Here is a 25736-nt window from a genome sequence, read left to right on the forward strand (position 1 = left end):
CAGGCTTTTTATATCCATGGAAACCAAAGCATGGCCATGCATTTAACAAGTGTTCTTTCTGTCCTTTTCCAGCAATAGACTGTCTCTGATATACAGTACAAAAACTGAGGAGATCCCATCCATCATGGAGAACAGACAAGAATGGAAATCATGCAAACCACTGATTACAGGACTTAACATCTGCAGCAGTGCCACATACTCCAATGCAAGTTCAATTAACGATGCACCCAGTTATCCACTGACTGGAGAAACAAGGTCAGTAATGTGTCTATGATTCAAATAATCTAACACCGACTGAAAAACCATCACCATAACTAAAATGTAATAATTGTAGAGTAAAAAGAATATTGGCTCTGGTAGTAACAGGTGAGCGATAATGTTAACTTTTATCACCAGGCAAAGAATGGGGGATAGCGAATTGGCTTCCTCTTTTACACCTCACCCGATTTCTTTTCCCAACTGCAAGATGCACCAATCCTTGCCTCAGTACTTATTTATCCATAATATACGACAGACCAATTGTTGCTCTAAGACAAATAATGGGATATTTTTCAATCCCGTTTGATGATTTATCAGTGTAACTACTCCAATATAAGATCAAATGACAATGCACCCAGTTATTCACTGACCAGAGAAACAAGGTCAGCAATATGTCTATGATTCAAATAAGTGGCACTGAAGAGTTATTAGTATGATTAGAATTGATAACATCGGTCAGGTGAACTTGATTGGAAAGGTTGGAGGAGATTTATTATACTGGATTTCTGATCCATTTATGCCTCACGTATCATTCCAATGTCAGAAATATTAGGGGCAGGAAGACGCTGACTGAAGGCATGACCGCCAATGGTGGATGAAAGGAGGGTGTTTCAAAAGAGGTCGGAGTCAGAGGAATGGTGAGTTCCAGGAAGGAGGGTAGTTGTAAGACTGGAGGAAGTTATAGAGATAGAGAACAGTGAGGCCATGGAGGGATTTAAAAACAAGGATGACAATTTAAAATTTAGTAGGGGATCGGGAGTCACTGTAGGCCAATGAAGATGGATAGGATGGAGAAGTATGACTTGGCTTAGGATAGTATATCATTAGCGTAATTTTGGATTAGCTGAGGTTTATAGAAGATGGAGAATCGGAGAATGGCCGGGAGAACATTTGAGTAATTGAATCTCAATGTGAAAAAGGCATGAATGATGGTTTCAGTGGCAGATGGGGAGTAAGGGTGCAGCGGGACAATGTGACAGGAGTGGAAGCCAGCAGTCACTGTGATGGAGTAGATATAGGGTTGGAAGCTCAGCTTGGGATCGAACAGGACACTGAGGTTACAAACAGTCTGGTTTGGCCTGATACAGTAGCCAGAGAGAAGTATGTAGTCGGCGGCAAGGGTATGGAGTTTGTGGCAGGGACCAAAGATGATGAGCCAGATTTTCAGTGTGCCGTGAGGCGGGCTTTTAGGCGTGCGGGGGGCAAAAATCCCGAATTCGGGGGTCCCGACACCATCCCGCCCAAAACCCGCCTCCACGTAAGTTTCAAGGGAGGCGGGTACCCGCCCCACACTGGGACTCGCCGACCCGAGGCGGGAAGGGATTAGTGCCAATTAACTGTCTGTTAACAGGTAGTTAACAGGCAGTTTTTAGCCTAATCCCTATTTTGAGGGGTGTCGTGTGGGATTCCCGACGGCTCCAAACCACGCCAGGTTAGAGCAGGCGGGCCGTCGGTTGAAGGACTTGGAGGAGTCGTGATGTCGGTGTTCAGGTGAGTGATGGGTGCATGAGTGCAAAGGTAAGTGTGTTTGGTGTGTCTAAAGTGTGTAAAGAAGTTTAAATTACCTGTACTTACCTTAACAGCCTTTCTTCCTCCAGGCATCGGGAGTCCATTACTCAGCCGGCACTGAAAGCTGAATGGCTGCGATCTGTCAAAAGTGACAGCCTTCAGCTTTCAGTGCCGGTGAGAGTTCTAACTGAGTCTGCGTAGAAGGATTCAGGTTAGAAGTCAGACTATCAGTGTTTGACAGCTTCAAACAGCTGTGAAACACTGATATTTCATCTGTCAAAAACTCTTGACAGTTTGCTGAGGCGGGCTCAACAAGGTCAATCAAGGAAAAATCACATCGATTGGCCGGACGTCGATGGAGGCGGGACCAAAACCCGAAAGTTGTAGTCCCGCCTCCTTCCCGACTGCTGAATGAAAATCCAGCCCGATGGCTTCGGGTTTCCCACTGTTTACTTGGGGGAAGTTACGGTTTATCCAAGACTGGCTGCTGGACAAAAAATCTTACAGTACAGAAGCAGTAAAGGTGGGATGCAATTTTTTAACTTCGACCTGAAATGGGTGCAATATTGGTGGTGCATTCATGGCGCTCGCCCAAAGGTACTATTTGAAGCCCGAACCATTTTCAGCTGGAACCTAATTTGAATGTAACTGTTGCTCTGCAGGTGCTAAACTGGCATTCTGCTCTAGCTCACCAGTTTTGGAAGGTCGAAATCATCCAGTTTCTTGATGAAGCTGGCTTCCAGGTCAAGCCTCTTGGCGGGGGGCCGATCCCAGGGCAGGTGAAAACGGGATGACAGTGTCCTCTGGCTGTACAAAAACTTCCCCCAAAACAATTCCCAAGCTGTTTTTGGAGCAACCTCCAGCAGTCCCTCTCGATGCCTATTTGTACATGAAAATGACAATCGGGATCCTACGAACAGTGTAGAACTCTGGTTTGCATATTTAAACAGCCTTCTGCCTGTTTTGGGCAGGAGTGCTGGGAGCCCATTTAAAGGCTTGCCTCAAAATTGAATCAGGTAGCCATTGGGCATCAAAGGGGTGTCTAAGGTGCCCACCCAATTTTCCTCTGCCAGTCACCTGTTTTTCAGGCAAGGAACAGGTGGGCAGCATTTGTAAATTGACCCTGTGGTGCAGAGGGAGAGCTGAGTGTCATTAGTGTGCATGTAGAAGCTGACCCCAGGTCATGGTTATCATGTCCGTGTATAATTGAGACACGGACTGCAGGAGTGGATTATAACAAGTCTTTACTGAATGGAGACAACCTGGAAACTGAAACTACAGAAACCTGCTAGGGCCTTTTATACAGGGGTGGTCACTGCCGGTACTGCAGTCTGAGACCAGTTATTCCCTTAAAGGTACATACACAACAATTCCTCCCCTTTTAGATAAACAGTACATAACATTCATTTAACAACTAAATAATAACTAATTACAAATACAATTACGGTTGCTAGATACATTGGTTGAAGTTAAGCAATTATAAGTTCAGTCTTTGAGGAGGCTTCCTGATTCTGTCTGGATAACGCCTCTTTGGGATATCAGGTTCTTCTGGCAAGGTTGCGTCGGGATCAATGTTGTTGTTTGGTTCGTCTGCTTCCAATATCACCGATTCTGCGGTAGATGCAATTGGTACTTCGGTTTCATCACCAGGTGTATCAGATCGTGGTGTGGAGTTGACATTTTCCAGTGGCTCTAGAATCTGGTCAGCATGGCGTCTTACAATGCTCTCTCCAACGTCCACGGTATACATTAGAGGTCCTTGCCGTGTACAGATCGTTCCTGGCTGCCATTTCTCTGTGCGGTAGCCCCGGGCCAAAACTGGTTGACCTATCTTAAAACTCCTGGTCAGCCTTTCATTCATATTCTGAAACTGCCTGTTCTCCACATCTCTTCTGACGTTTGGCTTAACCAAATCCAAGCGGCATCGTAGTCTTCGATTGAAGAACATCATGGCTGGAGTTTGGTTGGTAACCGCATGTGTCGCATCCCGGTAGGCAAACAAGAAGTTATCCACCTTGTGTTGTAGGGGTATATCTTCATTACACATTGCCTTGATAGCCTTCTTGAATGTTTGAACAAACCTCTCGGCCAATCCATTAGTGGCTGGATGATATGGGGCGGATGTGTAATGCTTAACACCATTGTTCTTTAAGAACCTCCGGAACTCTTCAGACACAAACTATGGTCCATTGTCAGAGCAAATCTGTTCAGGCAGCCCATTCCTGGCGAATGTGGTTCGTAAGACTGTGATAGTTTTTTCTGTGGTGGTTGAGGACATTTTTATTACCTCTGGCCACTTTGAATGTGCATCCACCGCAATTAAAAACATCAAGTCCATAAAGGGACCAGCAAAATCAATGTGCACCCTTTGCCATGGAGATGAGGGCCACTCCCATGGATGTAGAGGGGCTTGTGATGGGGCGTTTTGGACCTTCTGGCATCCTGTACAGCTTTTGGTCATCTCTTCAATTTCTCTATCGATTCCCGGCCACCACACAAATGCTCTGGCTAAGTTCTTCATTTTTACCCCTCCCAGATGACCCTCATGAAGCTCATTGAGCACTCTATCCTTCAATTTGGGTGGAATTACTACTCTGGATCCACACATCAAGGTTCCTCTGCACACTGACAGCTGTTCTCTTCTCGGCGAGAATGCTGGCAGCAGTGGTTCGCCATGTGCTGGCCATCCCTTCATCGTTAAATCATAGACCCAGGAGAGTGTCGGGTCATTTCGTGTTTCCTTTTCTATGTTTGCATTCGTCACAGGGAGACATTCGACTATAGTCGAGTGGAATAACTCCACTGGATCCACTGCCAGTTCTTCTTCCACCGTCGGCAACGGTAGGCGCGACAATCCATCAGCATTCCCATGCTGTTTAGTTCCTTTGGACTCGATGTCATATTGGTGTGCCCCTAGGAAAAAGGACCACCTCTGTAGCCGTTGTGCCGTCATTATCGGTACGCCCTTCTGAGGGTTGAAAATGGAGACGAGAGGTTGATGATCAGTTAGTAGAGTAAATTTCTGACCGTGCAGGTAGTGATTGAACTTCTTCACCCCCCACGCCAGGCTGAGGGCCTCTCTGTCAATCTGGGCGTAGTTACACTCGGCTGAAGTTAACGAGCGTGACGCAAAAGCTATCGGCCTCTCTGAACCATCAAGGAATTTATGTGAGTACCGCCCCAATGCCGTAGGGAGACGCATCACACGCCAGTCTTATCGGTAGTGAGCCAATACTTCTCTTGAAGTGATTAGGTCCTTACTCTTCTGAAAGGCCCACTTACATTCATCGCTCCATTTCCATGCTACTCCCGTTCGTAGTAGGGCGTTCAGTGGGTGCAGAATTGTGGACAAATTCAGCAAAAACTTATGGTAGTAATTCACCAATCCAAGGAATGACCTCAGTTGTGACACATTTTCAGGCGCTGAAGCCTTAACTACCATTTCAATTTTGTCAGGGAACTTATGCAACCCCTCTTCATCAATCACGTGGCCACAATACGATATCTGTTTCTTAAAAAACTCGCACTTGGGGCGATTGGCTCGTAGCCCATGTTCACGTAGTCTAGTGAGCACCTGCTCTAGGTTGGCAAGGTGTTCACTGTCATCTTCACCTGTCACTAGGATGTCATCTAAGTAACACTGAGTCCCCGGAATCCCTTGCAGGACTTGTTCCATCGCTCTTTGCCATATCGCCGGAGCTGATGCTACTCCGAATACCAGTCGATTATACTGGTAAAGACCTTTGTGAGTGTTTATCGTGAGATACTTCCTAGAGGATTCTTCAACCTCCATCTGCAAATATGCTTGTGCTAGGTCAATTTTTGTAAAACGCTTCCCTCCAGATAGTGAGGCGAAGATATCTTCTATCCTTGGAAGAGGATATTGTACTGTGTGAAGGACTGGGTTCACTGTCACCTTGAAGTCCCCACAGATGCGAACCTTACTTGGCTCCTCAGACTTATTGTTTAACGTTTTCTTCATGACAGGAATGATGGGTGTCGCCCACTCACTCCAGTCTACCTTAGATAACACGCCTGCATTCTCCAGATTCTCCAGCTCTGCATCGACGGCTGGGCGAATTGCATATGGTACCGGTCTTGCTTTGAAAAACTTGGGAATTGCATTCTCCTCAATTTTTATCGAGGCGGTTACGCCTTTAAGAGTGCCCAGTTCTTGTTGAAATACCTTTTTGGCGTCAGCTAAGATTGTTGACAATCGTCCAGGAGTGATGTCGTCATCCTTTTTACCAGCCACCGTCAGTGCCTGAATGGAGTGCAAGTCTAAACTTATCTTTCTGATCCATTCACGTCCCAATAATGGTGGTCCACCGTCTTGCAGAATGTAGAGATACAATTTCCGTATTTTCTTGCCGTTGTATTCGACAGGCACCCTTATTTTTCCTCTGGGGTATACTTTTTGCCCCGTATATGTCCTCAAGACAATGGATGTCTCTCTCAAGGGTATGTGTGAGAATAGCCGCTCGTAGTCTCGTCGATTCATGACGGTTAGAGCTGATCCTGTATCCAATTCCATTTTGACTTGGGACCCTGCTATCGTGAGGGTGACCCAAATGGTTCGGTGATCCTCTTTTGCGATTACGTTGTGAAGTTTGAGACAGCTTAGTCTCTTGTTCCCGGATTCACTATCGCTCATCTGGTCTTCGGAACTACTGTCCGTCATCTTTTGTACTTTCCTGTACGGTTCCTTAGTAGCCTTTTTGTTGTCGTTGGTCTTCTTCCCAGACCTGCAAACTCGTGCAATGTGTCCCATCTTTCCGCATTGCCTGCATATTTTGTCCTTGGACCAGCAGTCCTTCTGGTCATGGTTTGTTCTGCCGCAGCAATAACATTTTGCAAATCCCCGTGTCATTTCGTGGGTGCCATATTCCTGTGGCTTTTGTTGTATTTCCGCAGCTCCCCTTGCTGCTGCTTCGTACGATACTGCCACGCTGAAAGCCTTATCTAGCGTCAACTCTTTCTCTGAGAGTAACCTCTTCTGGGTTCCTTCACTCAGGAGTCCACAGACAAATTTGTCCCGTAAGGTATCTGCCAGTCCTGCTCCGAACTGGCAGTGCTTTGATAGCTTGCGTAGTTCCGTAAGGTAATCAGCATTGCTCTCATTTTTATGCTGATTTCTCCTGTGGAATTTAAATCTTTCTGCCATCAGCAGCAGTGTAGGATTTAGGTGTTCCTGTAGGATAGCAACAATTTCGTTAAAACTCTTCGCCTTCGGTTTGGCTGGAGTAATCAGGTCCCGTAATAGGCCGTACGTTCTTGCGCCCATTAAATTTAGCAATACCGATGCCTTTTTCTCATCGGCTATTTTGTTTGCCTCGCAATATACCTCGACTCTTTCCACATACGTGGTCCGGTCTACTATTGCATTATCGAAGGCAGTGATATCGCCAGTCTTTGGCATCTTGAAAATCTAAGTTGGCGCCACCCGCGCTTTGCCTTCGTCCCCGATGGATCAAAATGGCGCCTCCCACGCTTTTCCTTCTTCCCCGCCGAGTTAAGATGCCGCTGCTGCCAACGCTGTTGCTGGCGATTATATTTATTTTACTATCCTGTAATGGCGACGCCCTATGGTCTTCGCGCCTCCCCGATCGCTGCTGCCAACGCCGCGCTCCGCGGTATTTTTATCTTTCGATCGCGCTTCAATATTTGCTCCGTTAATTGAAGAACCGTTCCCGTCATGGAGCGGACCCTCTGGGACACTTCCCTCCCTCTTCTTAGGTCCGAACGCTGCCTGGCTTCGAAGCACCGGCCGCGCCCTGTGTGCTCCACCCTCTCTCTCTCTCTTTGCTTCCCGACTCGCTGCCCGGCCCCATTGCAGAGCCACCCGATCGAGCTCTAGCCCGCCGCAGCCCAGGAAGGATCAGTGCACTACCTGCCACCAGCCCGATTAGCTGGGAAACCACAGACTGGAGAACCAAGCCTGGCTCTCGATAGTCTCTCCTGCAACTTTTCAATTCGATGATTTGGAGGGCGGTTGCCTACGGTCGACACACGTTTCTCGAGTTTCTTTGGATTATTATTATTTTGTCTTTCTTCTGGCTCTGACCTTCAATAACGTCGTCTGAGGTGCTGCCGAGTTGCAGGTAAGTTCGTTTCTTACTCGTCGCCAGTATTATGTCCGTGTATAATTGAGACACAGACTGCAGGCGTGGATTATAACAAGTCTTTACTGAATGGAGACAACCTCGAAACTGAAACTACAGAAGCCTGCTAGGGCCTTTTATACAGGGGTGGTACTGCAGTCTGAGACCAGTTATTCCCTTAAAGGTACATACACAACAATTATGTTCTCACCAAGGAGCAGCACCTACTTGAGGAAGAGGAGGGGACCAAGGGTGGGAGAGTCCAGAGGTGACAGTGCAGGTATGGAAAGAGAAACCATTGCTAGAGATGCTCTGGATAAGATTTGATAGATAAGATAGGAAGCAGGCAAGGTAGTCCCACAGAGCTGGAAAATGGAGGAGAGGTGTTAGAGGAGTATTTGGAAGGCTAGAGAGAGATCAAGAAGGTATAATGCACCATGGTTACTGTCAGTGAATGTCATTTGTGACTTTGGTTAGAACCATTTTGATGCTGTAGAAGTGGTGGAAATTTGATTGGAGGAATTCAAACAGGGAGTTGAGGAGAGATGGTACAGATCTGGGAGACAACAACAGGTTCAGGGACCTTAGTGATGAAAGGAAGATTAGAGGTGGGATGATAGGTAGCCACACTTTTTGAGGTGGGTGTTTTGAAAGGTAGGGGACAATGTCTATGCAGAGAACACCATTCAACCTGCATGAAACCCAGGAAATAAGGCTGGTTGGTGAGGAGTTTAGTGAGACTGAGATCAGGGGAGCAAGAAGTAGGCCCCATGGATAAGATGAATTTGGAGAAGGGAGAAATTAGAGTGAGATGAGGGTTCAGGGTTAGGATGGGGATGGAATTGGGGTGAAGCTTTTGCTTAGAGTACAAGGGTAAGTGAGTGGAAACGGCAGAGGCAGCAGAGAGATGTTCTCCACCTTGGAGATGAATAAATCCATGAGCTCCTGCAATTTTTAGAGCTGAGCATGGAGGGGGCAGGGAGAGAGGTTTAAGGAGCCAGTTGTTAGGAGAGCAAAGGAGTCTGGCATTATCAGTAATGTCCAATAGAGCTTGCATTTGCCATATTAGGTGCAGTAATCGAGGATAATTAATTGTTGACTATGACAGAGAAAGATGGGAAATGAGATTGATTATAGGTACTCTTGGACTACACACGTGTCTTGTAACATCGCTGTGAACTTTATACAAAATTATGGGGGAAAAGGCTGTTTCTTCAGCACAGCAAACTGCCCTATCATGAACTTGTACCGAATTAGCTCCAACATACTTTAGCAATGTTTTTCTTGCCTGAGCAGAATGCTCATCTGTGAAGAAATCTGTACCTACTCTGGATAGACCAATAAAGTATGTTTGCACATGTGTAGAAGTGACAAATGCAAACTTTATTGGATTGGTTTTCAGCGAAAAGCCAAAAATGCTATTTGAGGAGACACTAAATGAATAAAACAGATAGGTGGCGAGAAAGTGAGTTATCTGTTCTGATTGCAGATGATGGGCAATTATCCTCATTAAATTCTGGTGGTGAAGGTGTGGGTGAATCTTCTGCCCATGAGCACCCTGCATCGATGAATGCATATCTGGTGGAATGCCATAGCTATCCCAGGAAATTCCTCCCATTTCGCCTAAAAGTTAGTGCACAGGTACAAAAAAAAATCAAAAAACTAATGGAAAGTTGGCCTTTCTCTCAAGAAGATTGGAATAGAAAAGTGAGGAAGCAATGCTTCAGTTGTACAGAGCCTTGGTTAGACCCCATCTGGAGTACTGTGTTCAGTTTTGCATCATGTCTCAGGAAAGATATATTGACCTTAGATGTGTACAGTGCATATTCACCAGAATGATACTGGTGTTTAAAGGATTAAAGTATGAAGACAGATTGCATAAACTTGGTTTGTATTCCCTTGTGTTTAGAAGGTTGAGGGAGTGATCTAATCAAGGTGTTTAAAATGATAGAGGAATTCGATAGGGTAGATACAGAAAAACTATTATCCCTGGTGGGGGATTCCAGAACAAGGGACCATAATCTTAAAATGAGAGCTAAGACAGTTAGGAGTGAAAACAGGGAGCATTTTTGAACATAAAGGGTGGTGGAAATCTGGAACTCTCTCCACCAAAAGGCTGTGGATGCTGGGTCAATTGAAATTTTCAAGACTGAGATTTAAAGATTTTTGTTAGGTAAGCATATCAAGGGATATGGAGCAATGACAGGTAAATGGAGTTGAGGTACAGATCTACCACGAATTAATAGAATGGCGGAACAGGCTCAAAGAGCTGAATGGCCCACTTCTGTTCCTATCTTCCTATAAAACTTCAGGGGAGCACGCCAACTGAGAGTTGGTGGGAGTCCTACTGAGGGACTAACAAAATGTAAATGCTCCCCTCCAGAATCAGTTTTCTTCCTCCAAGAGGCCTGCCTGCTCCATTGGGAATAGAAGGTTGAAAAAATTAACGTTCTCATTGGACTATTGCTGGGCCTTTTCTCTCTGCTGTTGAATTGGCATGGTGCTGCTTCAACATACTTTACTTTCAACATTTTAACCCGCAGTTCAGAATCAGCGCTCTTGCAGGCACCATTGAAGTGTCCTTGCAAGCGTGATGCACCCGCCCAGCCAAGAAACTGATCCCATCACTGCAATTTGGGATGGGGTTTGCATTTTTCAGCATGGGTGGACAGGGGGTTCTGCTCTGCCACCTTCTGCAAATTTGCCATGTCATTTGTATGAACCCAGGGAAATTTGAACAAACAATTAAACAATTCTCAAAAATATTAAAGCAGGATCCCAGAAATTTCAAGGCCCTCTTATCCAATGGATTGTTCCTGTTAGCCAACTTAGTTGCTTCCTCAAAGAATTCCAGCAGATTTATGAGGCACAAACTACATTGCTTTTAAATCTATCGTACCAATTCCTTATCATTTCTGCGCTCTAATGGATCATTTCTCGCATTCTATAGAATCATACAGCCCATCGTGCCTGTGCCAGCTCTTTGAAAGAGCTATCCAATTGGTCTCACTTCCCTGCTCTTTCCCCATAGCCCTGCAAATTTCTCCCTTTCAAGTATATATTCAATTTCCTTTGAAAGTTACTATTGAATCTGCTTGAATTGCCCTGGCACATTTTTCCCACTAAGTATACACAGATTATTTATGGAGGGTTGTAGTGCTGTGTAACAGTCGTATGCAAACACATTTGCGTCACTGTCTGGTATTTTACCAAAGACATTAATCCATTTATTTTAAGTGAATTATCATTTTTGTTAAAGTACCAGAAGAAACATTGTACCAGAAGAAACATTAAGATATTAGCATGTTATTGTGCAGCACAATTTCACCTCAATAGAGAATAATTATTCCAAGACAGTAATCTAATTGGCAATTCATAAGAGGCATTAACATTTTTGAGAAATTTTTAATTGCTTGTTCAAATATTCCAGGGTTCATACAAATGACCAGGTAAATTTATACAAGAGTGCACAAATCGACCGCTTGCACAGATTTCCATTCACATCAGATGTGGTAGTCATTACAAGAACTGACAGCCAGCGTTTTCCGTGTCTTTGTTGCATGATAGCACTTGCTGATTGCGACATAATCACTAAAAGTTTATAAAGAAATAATTAGTATTTATTACTATGGGGGAAAAATTTGGTCGCACCCCTTTTGGGGCGCTAACTTCGCCAGCGCCCCGAAAAAGTTACCACCCCCGCGCCGCAACTTGAGTGGTAGTGCCCCAAGCAGGAGGCGGGGTGCTACTGGAAGCGCTCCTCCTCCCTCCTGGGGTGCTACCATTCAATATCGCGGTATTACGTGCAACAGCGCCGTGGTATTACAGGCCTCCCTCCCCTGATTAAAGGGGAGGGGCCTAGCGCAGCGTGCACTGGGGCCCTGCTGGACCACCGGGGAGCGGGGTGCCGGGAAAGCAGCCTGGCACTCAAGAGGAGTGCCGGGCTGACCAATCACGGCCGGCACCCCGTATAAGGAAGCGAAAGGGGGAAGGTGCTGGCAGGCGGCCCAAAGAAAATGGCCGCTGGCACCTGCCCTTTAATTGGCGCCGCCGTGGTCGCATAAACGCCACCCTGACCCTGTCAGACATTTCGTCCAGTGGTAGGTCAAGGGCGCGACTGAAGTTTGTGGCCGGGGCGTGAGCGGTGCGCTGCGCACGGTGATTACGTCATCGCCAGAGGTGCAGCGCCACGGGGCGCTACCCGCTACTAATCTTCTACTGAATTTCGCGGGAGGCACCGCGACCAGGCGCTAGGGGCTTTGTGCCCCGTTAGTGCCCCCCTGGGGCGCCAATGGGAGGTGCAAAGCAACCCAATTTTTCCCCCTACGAATTTAATCAGTATATATAATAGTAATCCATTTCATACATTGACTCAATTAGAATTCTGGATCAACACCAAAAATTAGAATAAAGTTTAAAAGTTATTAAATGTCCTTTACAGTGATGTAATATTTTACATCTATTTTTGCATAATTACTTACTTGCTATAGTTGGTACAGCTTGGTGCTATAGTATTGGTTCGTTCATGTTTCTTATTAATTTTTGTATCTTAGGTTTGTAGTTGAAATTGAACCTACAGGCACTGTAACAGACTATTCGGCATCAGTAACTTATCAGTCACAGAGAATTGAAGAGGATTTGGAACACTCTCTTAAGTTTTCTGTTCAGGTAGAAGGTACGTTGATTTACATTTTTTTTGTATAATGTCTGTATAGAACTACAGCATTCCCTTAGCTCTCTAACATGCTAATCCATGGAGCCTACCAGTACACTCCCAGCAAAACACATCCGGGGGTGCAGCGGAGGAAGCAGGACATTGGCTGAAATCTGGCTAAGTTGGGCCCTGGCCTAGGCTGTGAGTTTCTGGCATGGTCTGTTTGGACAAAGCCTCCATCCATCCCAAATATGGCCCATGATGTTGGAGGGGCAGGATTAAGGATGGAATTCCCACATTGGGACTTCCCTGGATTTTGCCTCTTTTCCGCTGAGTACTCTGTATGCCAGGAGGAAAGCATACCAGCACTCAAGTGGGGGATGTGGGGTCAATTTGGGGGTTCCAGCCTGAGTCCTGGCCTGGACCCCACTCCCTTAAAAACTTGCTTCTGTGTCGCTGAAATTGCCCCCCACATAAAGGTGGGCAATTGGGCCAAAGGAGTTATAGAAGGTTAGCAGGGTCGCTAGCAGTTACACTCATTGCTGGTCAGTGCTGTTCCCCCACTTCTCTGGTGGTCACCTGCCAGTCATATTAAACTAAGGTGTCCTCCCCTAATCCTGAATACTTTGGCAATGTCAGGAGTGGAAACTCTACCTGGCATTTGTGCCAAAGGAATGGTTCTGCAAATTTTCAGAGCGACTGTGCTCAGTTCTGGGCCCAGATAGCCCATGAATTTAATGCAGCATTCTTGGCCTAAGAACGTTTTGTAAATGCCCTCCACTGCCTTGGAGAAAGATGAAAGACAACTCACATGACTTACTTAGGAGGGTTGAAATGCCTCCTGCTAGTTATGGGCCTTACATAAGATCAAGAAAGCTGCTGCTCATTTTAATGTATGATAGCATGGGGTAAAAATTGGGTAGCGTCCCCTTTGGGGTGCTACCTTCACCGGGGCGTTAATTTTAGTGTCCCAAAAAAGATAGCGCCCTGCAGCCGATTTTCCCAGCTAGCGCCTTGAGAGGGAGGAGGGGCGCTACTGGAAGCACCCCCCTTCCCTCTTGGGGTTTTGTGAGCCGATATTGCAGCGCTACACAGTACTGCAGGCCTTCCTCCCCCTATTAAAGGGGAGGGGCCTGGCGCAGCGCATCCCGGTGTCCAGCTGGGCCACCAGGGATTGGGAAAGCCAGCAAACGAGCCCGACACTCAAGAGGAGTGCCGGGCTCACGGAGAGCAGCTGGCACCCCGCGGGGGGGGGCTTCACGGGGGCCGGGGACAGCAACAGGGGCAGGTGCTGGTAGGCGGCCAGCAACAACAATGGCCGCCCGCCAGCTCCCCTTTAACTAGCACTGCCCCGGCCGCAGGTAGGCCCCCCTGACCCCGGCGGACACAGTGTCCGGCAGTAAGTCGGGGGGCACCACCCAATATTACAGCCGGGGCGCTGCGCATGGCGATGATGTCATCGCCAGCGGTGCAGCGCCGTCACTAACCTCCCGCTGAATTTTGTGGGATGCGTTAGCGGCGCCGCACCCGGGCGCTAGTTGAATTGCACCCCGTTAGCGCCCTCTTAGGGTGCTAATGGGAGGCGCAAATCAACCAAATTTAGTCCCCCATATGTAGTGAGGACCGACAGAATATAATATTAATTCCACTCAAATGGAAAATGATAACTTATCACTCGTGGAATAAATTGTATCGGGGAAATTTCACAATGTCATTCCTTTAGCTCAACGCTGTGCCCACTGGCAGCCCGTGACAGTAGTTCAGGTGTATGCTCTCTAATATTTTCTGTACATTAAAATGAAATGACAGAAAACAGGGGGAAGCCCGTGCCTGAATTCCAGATAAAATGATCCTTCATATTGTAAATGTCTTACCTGAGCATCTTTCATGTATTTTACATTGTTTAGAAAGCTTTAATCCATAGAGATGTCTTATTGTAGTCCTTGTGAAATCAAATGTGTTCTGTGATAATTACAGTTTGTTTTGATCTAACAGGCACCGAAAATACAGAGGCTACAGCTGAAATTAAGTACAACACCAATAAGCATGTTTTTACAGGAGATGTTCAGATTCCCAAGTTTGATGTGGAATTAGGCATGACACTAGGAGTTGAAGATAAACCTGCACTGGAAAAGACCTCATATGTTGTTAGATTTGATATCAGAAACAAAAATGTGCCTGAAGTGACCCTCAAGGTTGGTGCAAGGTGTGTATAAAATATTGCATTAGACCAGTCAGTTGTAAATAACAAGAAAGTATTACTATTACTAATGACAAAAGAAAAAACAATCCTTATCAGATAAAATGTCGAAGCATCTGACATGTCAAATAGCAATCTTAGAGTTGTGAAAAAACAGCTTTTTAAAATGTATGAAGGCTGAAAACATGTAAGGTGATATTTTTTCTACCTGATGAAATGTTATGGGAGGAATTTGGTGTTAATATTTCATTAGATTTTTGTCCGTTCATTTTAAAAGATAAAAAAAATGCTCGAAATGCATAGAAGGCTTATCAACATCTGTAAAGAAAAAGAAAGATTAATGTTTCAGATACAGACCATTCACTTCTTGTATTTCAGCCCAGCCCAGATGATTGAAGACCTCCTCTTGTCTAAGTGAAATGATTTTGGGCTGTCTCAGCCAAGTTTTTAATGGATTCAGTTCCACAATACAAAAGTGCCCATGATTTAACACAACTTGGCACTAAGTTAGCAATTTCACTTATAAAAACCCACAAGCAAAATGAATTCAGAGAAATTCACAGTGTGCAGTAACGGGGCACTCCTGAGGTTGGGTCCCAGGCACATTTTTGGGCCAGAGTAAAGGGATTTTCACTTTTTATTCAGCCCCTCCTATACTAGACTTGAAAGTTCTTGATACTGGCATTCAACGCAAAAGTTGAAATAATGTTTAATTCCACAACACTGCCATCTCACACTTTGATGAGCACAAACTTATATATTTAAACACATAACTAAAGACATATGTAGAATTAACAATGTAGATATAAAGGTGATGCGAACATTAGTTTTGACCTGTGCTGTTTTCCTTTTAAAGCTATAATGATGAACAGAAAGCTCTCTTGCTGCATGGCCTCTTCTCTATTCCTCAACTGGATGTAAAGACAAGTGTTGCAACTGAGATTCAGCGTTTACCTGATGGATTGTTTACTGAATTCAATATAGAAGCCTTTATCCCTCATTCTAAGGCTTCATACCAAACTAATTTCAAATATGGTATGTTACTAATAATGCTTAGTTGGGTGGGGGGGGTGCGGGGGTTGGGGGTGGCGCGGGGGCTGGGGCTGGTCACCTTGGCTGGCCTATTAAAGCCCAAGGCCCACATGATGCAATTTTCAGGTCGGCCTGTAAATGGGCAAACAACCTGCCTACCTGAAACAAGTGGGGGACTGCTTAAATACACAACTTGGGGCTCCTATGCCAGTTGGATGTAAATTGCAACTTTTAGGAACAAATGGGCAGGGCGTGCACCAAGCACACTCTGCCCAATTGCATCAGGCATTGAGCGGTCTAATCAGCAGTCCTTAAAGGGAACGCTGGAGACCAATCAAAAAACGGCCCAGGAAACATGTAATTTTGTTTTGGTGGGCCCAGGAAAAGCAGGACTGCTCCTCTTGGGCCCCCAAAAAGCTCCAGCCCATTGCCGGCCCTTTCAAGGATCCCCGCCCCCCAGCCTGACCTGTTGGCTGTCTCAGTGTGGGAGCTGGCTGATTTTTCCACCCTCCTGGAACCGCCAAGCTGAAGCAGAATTCCCGCTTGGTGCCTGCAGCTTGTTGGCTGCATGCTAATGAGGCTCCAGCTTCAAAATGGCTCAAGCCACACGCCGACACAAGTGGATGGGATGAGCGGCCACTTATCAACTTCGCACCCATTTCAGGTGCCACTTTAAAATCACCCCACATGGCCAACCCATAGTCTGTATTATGAGTACCACTGATTTAAAGTACAGCGATATCGCAATGATAATTAGATGAAATTAATCTATAATTAAACTGAATTTATGGAATAGTTTAAAACTCATAAAATGAAAATGGTTTTTGAGTTTAGATTGGGGAGATTACCTTTTTGAATTTATTCCATTCTGTTGCACTTTTAGATGCCAAGAAGGCTGAAGTAGCATGGAACTCAGAAGTAAAATCTGATCTCAGAACAATTAACGAGAAAATTAAGAACATGGAAATGCCTGACATGTCTGAATACCAAAAGACCCTAAAAATGTATCTTGAAAACTTCTTAGATCGAAAAGTTGCCCAAACTGATATGACGCTAAAACACATCGTTTCCCAGACAATGGTGGTAAGACAGTGCATTTTAACATGGGGGATGTGTGGTATTGTATTCAGTAGTACTCAAAGTTATGATTTTGTTGAAAATGATCTTTAAATACAGTCCACCAACAGGGAAATAATGCGAATGCTTGAAATCTGAAATAAAAATAAAAAATGCTGGAAATACACAGCATGTTAATTGGAACCTGTAAAGAGAAAAGGCATGTTATGAGGTTATGAAGGGTACATCATAAACTGTCTTTTCTCTTTACAGATGCCAAATGACTTGTGATACATTTACAGCGTTTCTGTTTCTATTTCTTTAAACGGGTCTGCTGTGATAAGGTTTAGTTATACCACAACTGCAGGTCTCGGACTGGTATCTGGAGAGGAAATACACAGTCAGCAGACCTAAGGTATATCTTGCACTGAGCTCAGTGACAAAGGAGCCCTGTGCGCTTGGTTGCTCAGGCAGAGTTTCACTCGTAGGTCAGCTAGTTTTTAATGTCACGAGAATACAAATGTGAGTGGCTGCTTTCTCACAACATTGAAAACAATAGTTTATGAAGCCCACAGGAGGTGAAGGGCACTGTCTGGATGCTTTTAAAATATGAGTTTGGCTGGAACTATATTGTGGCCAGTGTAAACTCAAAGTGATGTGAGACTACTTAATGAAGCTGACTCTTGAGCTGTGTTCCCACATTCATATCAATGTGCACTTGAAACCACTTTGCAAAACTGGGATTTTAACTGCACCCTTAATAAGCAACTTCAGTTAATGAAGCTTTAGGCTCTACTCTGCCAAAACTGCTCACTATTCCAGGATCATCCTGGAATGCAAAGATAACCCTCGGCTTCCCTTCTCAACTATAAACCATCTCCTTAATCCTCTCTTCCCTTACCCCCTCCACCCTCACCTCCAACAACAAGTACAAGGAGCTCATGGACTTCTTTGTCACTAAGATTGAGAACATCTGTTCAGCTGCCTCTGCCATTTCCCTCCCATCCCCTTTCCCACGGGGCCAAACTGCCCCGAATGATCCCACCCCCCAAGCCCTGAACTCACATTTTTCTCTAGTTTCTCTCCCATCTCCCATCATGCACTCCCCGAGTTCATCTTGTCCATGAGGCCCACATCCTACTCCCTTAACCCTATTCTCACCAAACTGCTGACCACCCAACTTCACTTCCTGGCCCCCCATTTTAGCTGACATTGTTAATGGTCCCCTCTCCTCAGGCACTGTCCCCCTCCTCTTCAATTCTGCCATTATCATCCCCTCCTCAAAAAACCCACACTTGATCCCTCCGTCCTTGCAAACTAACGCCCCATCTCCAGCCTCCCTTTCCTCTCCAAAGTCCTTGAATGCATTGTCGCCTCCCTAATCCGTGCTCATCTTGCCACTCCATGTTTTAACCCCTCCAATCAGGTTTCCATCACTGCTACAGCACTGAAACAGCACTTATCAAAGTCACAAATAACACACTATGTGACTGTGACCATGGTAAACTATCCTTCCTCATCCTTCTCGACCTGTCTGCAACCCTTGACACAGTTGACCACACCATCTCCTCCAACGCCTCTCCTGCATTGTCCAGCTGGTTGAGACTGCACTCGCCTGGTTCCATTCCTATCTAGTCAGTCGTAGCCAGAGAATCACTTGCAATGGCTTCTCTTCCCGCTCCCACACCATTACCTCTGGAGTCCCCCAAGGATCTATCCTCCTTGGTCGCCTCCTATTTCTAATCTACATGCTGCCCCTCAGCAACATCATACGAAAACACATCAGGTTCAACATGTATGCTGATGACACCCAGCTCTAGCTCACCACCACCTCTCTTGACCCCTCCACTGCCTCTGATTTGTCTCACTGTTTGTCTGACATGAGCAGAAATTTCCTCCAATTAAATATTGGGAAGACCGAAGCTATTTTCTTCGGTCCTCGTCACAAACTCCATTCCCTAGCCACTGAATCCTGACTGTTCGCAACCTTGGCATCCTATTTATCCCTAAGCTGAACTTCCAACCCCATATCCTCTCCATCACCAAGACTGCCTACTTCCAACGCCATAATATCGCCCTTTATCGCCCTGCCTCAGCTCAAATGCTGCTGCAACTCCCATCCATGCCTTTGTTACCTCTGGACTTGATTATTCCAGTGCTCTGCTGGCTGGCCTCCAACTTTGAATCCTCCATAAACTTGAGCTCATTCCAAATTCTGCTGCCCATATCATAACTCGTACCAAGTCCCGTTCATCCATCACTCTTGTGCTTGCTGACCTACATTGGATCTCGGTCCGGCAACGCCTCGATTTTAAAATTCTCATCCATGTTTTCAAATCCCTCCATGTCCTCGCCACTCCCTATCTCTGTAATCTCCTCCAGCCCTACAACCCCCTGGATCTCTGCGCTCCTCCAACTCTGGCCTCTTGCACATCCCCGATTTTCTTTGCTCCACCATTAGCAATGTGCCTTCAGCTTCCTAGACCCTAAGCTCTGGAATTCCCTCCCTAAACCTTTCTGCCTCTCTACCAGTCTCTCCTCCTTTAAGACGATCCTTAAACCCTACCTCTTTGACCAAGCTTTTGGTCACCTGTCCTAATATCTCTTATGTGGCTTGGTGTCAAATTTTGTTTGATAATTGCTCCTGTGAAGCGCCTTGGGACATTTTACTATGTTAAAGGTGCTATATAATCGCAAGTCTTTAAGATGAAAATATATTCAGCAGATGTGACAGAAAGCTTGAGTGAAGAATCAAGAGGACTCTTGATGTAAAAAGATACATGGGAAACCTTTTATTGTTTGAAGAGTGAGAAACACTAGAAGGGTCATTAAACATTTTCATCACATTGTCATCATCTGCAAGTGATCTAATGCATCTTCAAAATATTTGTCTTTTTCACCTATAAGGAATTATTATACAAGGCACAATAACAAATACTTAATGTTTTTTGGTTTTGGCAGGCAAGCAATAGCTGGTTAGATCAGGCTGCTGACAATTTTCCATATGCTGACATCCTTCAAAGCAAATTGCAGGCTCTGCGTGACATGGACTTTGAGCAAATGAGATTATCTTTTACTCTTCCAGAAAATCTATTTCTAAAGAGGTAAGTCATTTTGTTCTCTTTTTTCAAGGGACAGGGAGTTGGTTTTAAAACTTTTCAGAGCAACTTCTATTAATGTTGGATAAAGTGTACTTTCCTCAGCAAAACATTGACATACATGAATCTTACAAACAGTAATTTTTAAAACAATATTAAAGATTTGTACCACAGACACAATACGCACTAATCCTGAATAAAGGTAACTAAGCTTTTCAGTGAAACTGAATCTTCAATACCCTTGTGGCAACAAGTAGGCTTAACTTGTTGTAAATTACATCCACAGTGTGATTTAATCTGCAGTTAACTGGAAAGCGCAAAGCGCAGCCGACAAAACTGTGAGCAGCATCTCGCACTCTGTCCACCAGGAGACAGCTCTACCCATATGTGCTTACATTGATGTCCAGAGCTCTGCTTCGACATTGGCTCTTTTTTTAAGGTTTGGAGAGAGCGGACTGCTATGTCCATTCTCTTATAATGTAAAAAAGACTCAATACTAAATAAATTTATGAAATGCCCAGGAGATCCAGTGGAATGACTGGGCACTTCTTTAAGCTGGCTTCACATTGATTGGAGTTCTTTTCTACTTAGTGTGAAGCCAAAGCAGCCTTTTGAAGGAGACCTCATACTGTTTGGCTTTAATATGCTTAGAAGTCAAATTGGGACCTGGATCACGTGTTGTAGTGCCATTTTCGCACCAAAACGTACCCAAAGCTGCTGCACATCAGCATGAAAATGACAATATAGCTGCAACCTCGCACATTAAATGAACAACCATAATGGCTGATGGAAGAGGTCAGCAAGTCGCTACGTTTGCAGCCAACCTTGGAAATAAAACTTTTTGAGGCATGTCCTTAAAACAACCAAAAAAGATTAATATCTGCTTTTTTAAAGTAGTGAACTGTTAATTGTGTTGACATTATCTTGCAGCAGTCTAAAGCCAAAGGGTCATAAATATATGACAGTGGGACTGCAAGAGAGTTTTGAAATAGAAATCCTTCCCTACCTCCACCCTTAATTGTGCAAATAATTACAAAATTCTTCTGACTCAACAGTTGAGTAATTCTGAACAAATAATTACTGCAGGATTCATTTGAGAAGCAAATGGATTCCTCTGTTGAGATACCGCGGCAAACGTGGGAGTCGAGACCAGAGTTAGTGAAACACAACTGCTTTAATCAACCTCATGGCAAAGAGGAACTGGAAAAGCCCGCGCAACCACTTAAATACTCCCCAGACAGGAAGTGCTCCCGGCAGCCTGTCCCTGTGGGAAACAAGTTGCTGGAGGAAAGGGGCCCCGGCTGGGGGCGTCTGCTTAAACTGTCCGTGCCGCCATGAGCGGATTATGTCCAGTGGTGGCGTGTCGCCACAGAGCTCCCCCCAGAATCCGCTTAGGAGGAGTGGACGAGTCGTGATGGTGGTCTAATGGTTCTGCCGGAGCGGCTCTGAGTGGTCGCCGGCCTAGTTGGTGGGGCCGGGCGGTTCGCCGCCGGCTGTGCTGGCTTGCTGGCGGGACGGCCTCTAGTTGGAGGTCGGGCCACGGGGACCTGTTCCCCTGGTTCTGTGTGTGCTGGTTTGAGCCGGTCGACGGAGACTGTGTCGACCCTGTCGCCGAGTCGCAGCTTGAAGACCTTGTCCCCAGTTTGTAGTACCTCGTACGGTCCGTCGTACGGGGGTCGCAGGGGTCTGCGGTGCGCGTCGTGTCGCATGAAGACGAAGCATGCCTGCTGTAAGTTTGGCGGGACGTGAGGTGCGAGTTCGCCGTGTCGGTTGACCGGAAGTGGGGCGAACTGTTGAGCGGAAGAGAAAGAGTTGAGCCGCTGCTGTTCGGCCGACCAAGGCGTGGTAGCCTCCGGAAGGAATTCGCCTGGGATGCGCAGCGGTTGTCCGTAGACTAACTCCGCTGCCGAGGACTGGAGGTCTTCCTTGACCGCGGTGCATAGGCCTAGTAGCACCCACGGTAGGCGGTCAGTCCAGGTACTGTCCTGCAGGCCGGTGCGGAGTGAGGCCTTGAGTGACCTGTGGAAGCGTTCACACAGCCCATTGGCCTGTGGGTGGTACGCCGTGGTTCGGTGGAGCGTCACCCCGAGGTTGCGTGCTGTGGCCGTCCAGAGTTCGGATGTGAACTGGGCGCCTCTGTCGGAGGTTATGTCGGCTGCTACGCCGAACATTGCGACCCAGGTGTTAACAAACGCCCTGGCGATGTCGGCTGTGGTGGTGGAGGGCAGCGGCACTGCCTCAGGCCAGCGTGTGTAGCGGTCGACCATCGTGAGGAGATATGTTTGACCTTGCGATGGCGGCAGAGGACCGACGATGTCGACGTGTACGTGGTCGAAGCGGCGGCTGGGTACCTCGAAGTCTCCCAGGGGTGCTTTTGTGTGTAGCTGTACCTTAGCCCGTTGGCAGGCGAGGCAGGAGGTGGCCCAAGTCCGAACATCTTTGCTGAGGCCGCGCCAGACGAAACGTTGGGAGAGGAGTTTGACGGATGCGTGGACACCCGGATGGGAGAGCGCGTGTAGCGCGTCGAAGATGCGGCGGCGCCAGGTTGCAGGGACGACCGGCCTGGGTTGGCTGAGTGAGACGTCGCAAGTGACTGCCGTGGCTTCGGGCCCGTGCGCGACCTTGGCTAGGCGTAGCCCTGGCAGGCTGGTGCGGGGGGGGGTTTGAAAGTGCACGGTGGCGTGCAGCGTTGGGCCCTAGTGCCAAAACGGGTGTGGTAGTAGCAGTGACCCGGAGTGGTAGGGCGGTCGGGCCTAGTGGGCCGGGAAGACCGCGTGGTCGCTGCCGTGAGGTCGGGCGTGATGTCGCGGGCGGACTGCGCAGAGAGCAGCCGGTCGGCCTTTTCGGCTATCTCATTCGGGTCCGTGGAGCCAGATTCCACAATGAGCGGGCGGATGCTGGCGGGGAGCTGCCGAATGAAAAGCGTGCGAAAGAGGGCGCCGGTGTTTTTGTCATCCGAGAGGGACAGCATGTGGGAAAGCAGATCCGATGGTGAAGCGTCACCAAGGCCGGGGAGGTCGAGGAGTTGGCAGTTGCGCTGGTAAGAGGACGTTTGAAATTTTTTAAGGAGCGCAGCCTTCAGATGTTCGTACTTGCCTTCCACTGGTGGCTCCTGCAGCGCTGCCCAAACCTTGGGGACTGTGGTGTAGGTGAGAGAGGCGACGAGGTAGTCGTACTTCGTGGCGTCGACTGTAATGTTTTTCAGCCGGAATCTGGACTCGGCTTGAACAAACCAGGCTTCGGCCAGGTTCTCCCAAAAGTCCGGTAGTTTAACCGTGACTGCGTTTGTATCCGCCATGCTAGCTTAGGATTCGTCCTGAGCGTCGGGGTCACCAGTGTTGAGATACCGCGGCAAACGTGGGAGTCGAGACCAGAGTTAGTGAAACACAACTGCTTTAATCAACCTCATGGCAAAGAGGAACTGGAAAAGCCCGCGCAACCACTTAAATACTCCCCAGACAGGAAGTGCTCCCGGCAGCCTGTCCCTGCGGGAAACAAGTTGCTGGAGGAAAGGGCCCCCAGCTGGGGGCGTCTGCTTAAACTGTCCGTGCCGCCGTGAGCGGATTATGTCCAGTGGTGGCGTGTCGCCACACCTCTACTGTTCTTCTCGACTTGCAATATCTTCAAATCTATGGAACAACTTACTGTTAGAGGTATTTGAATATTGTAATGCAAGTCTATGCCAGCCACCCAAACTACTGGCCCATTAGGAAACATTTTGCTTCTACTCCTTGCAGTGGGACTCTAGTATATTGCTTCTCATGCAAAGATGATATCTTACAGGTAATTTATGACATGAAAACTACTAGGAGTGAAATTTGCCTTGGGTGATAGAGTATACTGTGCGATAGCACATTGGCAGCTGGTTTTACACTGCCTGATTTTCTTTTTCATCAATACAAATTTTACTCTTAGTATTTTTGTGTGTGTGTGGGGGTGGGGTGGGGGGGTGGGGCAGCATTTCTTAATTTGTAGAAACTTTAGTCTCATTGAAGATTACGGCAAACCATTGATGTCACACTTTTATGGTGGGGGGAGGCGGAGAATCACCTGTCCAAAATTTGTCTGTTAACTAAGGGTTAAAGGTTAATTAAAATAGTAGAGAAAAACATTTTATTAATGTATTTGTTCTTTCTGTGCGTTAATTTTAGAAAATGGAATTTAAATCAAGCAATAATATCAGTGTTATGCAATTCAGACATTTATCTTACAAAATTAAAGGTTGTTTCAGCAGCTTTTTAAAATAAATAACAATTCTAGAAATACTTCAAGTTGCTCCTTTTTTCATAAGTAAACTTTTTATTTAAAGGGGGAGTTAGGATTTGAGCATTATAGCAGGGGAGTGTCTGGTTATTTGGGGCGCTACCTTCGCCAGGGCGCAAATTTTAGCGCCCCGAAAAAGTTAGCGCCCCCGCGGTCGACTTTCCCAGGTAGCACCCCGAGAGGGAGGAGGGGCACTACTGGAAGCGCCCCGCGTCCCTCTTGGGGCGCTGCGAGCCAATATCGCGGCGCTGACGCTGCGGCACATCGCGCCGCGTTACTGCAGGCCTCCCCCTTATTAAAGGGGAGGGACTTAGCGCAGCGCATCCCACCGCCCAGCTGGGCCACCAGGGATCGGTAGTGCCGGCAAACAAGCCTGGCACTCAAGAGGAGTGCTGGGCTCACGGAGAGCAGCCGGCACCCTGCGGCGGGAGGGGCTTCACAGGAGCCGGGGACTCCAGACCCACAGCAATGGGGTTGACCCTTAACTGCCCTCTGAATTGGCCCAGCAAGCCACTCAGTTGTATTCAAGAAGGTGGCTCACTACCACCTTCTCAAGGGCAATTAGGGATGGGCAATAAATACTGGCCTTACTGGCGACGTGCATGAATAAAAATGAATTTAAAAAAAGGCTTGAGACAGAGTGGTGCATTGTCATATTTAACAGCTCAGGAAAGTTACCTAAATGAGGTTCCAACACCAAGATACTACTAGACATAAATTCAGGTGCAAATCCAATGTTGTACTAGTGGAAATACCATAATAACTCCAATAAATAAACCTTTAAAGCTGTTGTGTCCTCCTTTCAAAAAAATGCTACTCACCTGTTTGAGGTCAATTTAATGGCCTTGATGTTACCCCTCCCCTCCCCCCACGATGGGCAGGAAAGATGGGGGGGTGGTTAAAAAATTTTAAATGGGGAACGTGTCCCCAACTCACCGCGCGCACGCCTGTTGCCATTTGCACAGTGGCGGGTTTCAAGGCGTGTGAGTGTCCCATCGTGGAGAGTCAGAACATTTCATTAATATATTTAAATCAGGTCTGCACAGTGCAATTGGGAGCCTGATTTAAGTGTAAGAGTTGCCGCACAGGATTCCCAGGGTTCGGGAAACCTGGCAGTAAAAGGGAAACGGGAGCTGCCAGCTCAAGAAGGTAAGTGCCTTTTGCAGCACTCCTTGTGGGCCAGCCCTGGCCCCTCAAGGAAACCTTCAGCCTCCCGCCTGCCGATCGGGCCTCTCTCTCCCCCCCGCCGCCATTGCTGACCACCCTCCACAAGCACCAATCTCCGGCCTTCCTCCATCCTGATTGGCTCTCTCTTCCCCCACCCCCCAACCCCAAATCTCTAGCCTTCCCCTCTCCTGATTGCTGGGGACTGCCCCAAGGCTCCTGGGCTGCAGACTCCGCCGCTGATTTTCCTGTCTGGCAGCAGCCAGCCTGTCAATTTGGCCAGCTGCTGGGCGGGAAACGGAAAAATGGAATTATAATGAGGTCATGCCGTTAAACTCGGCAGCACCTCTGCGTTGCATGCCTTGCCGGGTTTTCCACGCACCCTCCCTGCCTCCCTGTAA

The 25736-nt window shown here is 46.9% G+C and overlaps 1 protein-coding gene across 1 annotated transcript in view; it reads left to right on the top strand.

Annotated features, from left to right (window-relative positions):
* apoba (apolipoprotein Ba) overlaps positions 1-25736 on the top strand; it is a 65284-nt gene that overhangs the window by 25396 nt on the left and 14152 nt on the right. Inside the window, exons 19-24 of the mRNA XM_085996829.1 lie at positions 73-255; positions 12422-12543; positions 14518-14728; positions 15579-15757; positions 16638-16837; positions 19772-19914. Of these exons, the coding sequence (XP_085852955.1) occupies positions 73-255; positions 12422-12543; positions 14518-14728; positions 15579-15757; positions 16638-16837; positions 19772-19914 (1038 nt within the window). The remainder of the gene's footprint in view (positions 1-72; positions 256-12421; positions 12544-14517; positions 14729-15578; positions 15758-16637; positions 16838-19771; positions 19915-25736) is intronic.

The sequence above is a fragment of the Somniosus microcephalus genome, chromosome 9 (genome assembly GCF_052327205.1).
Source record: "Somniosus microcephalus isolate GS21.2 chromosome 9, FLI_Smic_1.0, whole genome shotgun sequence".
NCBI classification, from domain to species: Eukaryota; Metazoa; Chordata; class Chondrichthyes; order Squaliformes; family Somniosidae; genus Somniosus; species Somniosus microcephalus.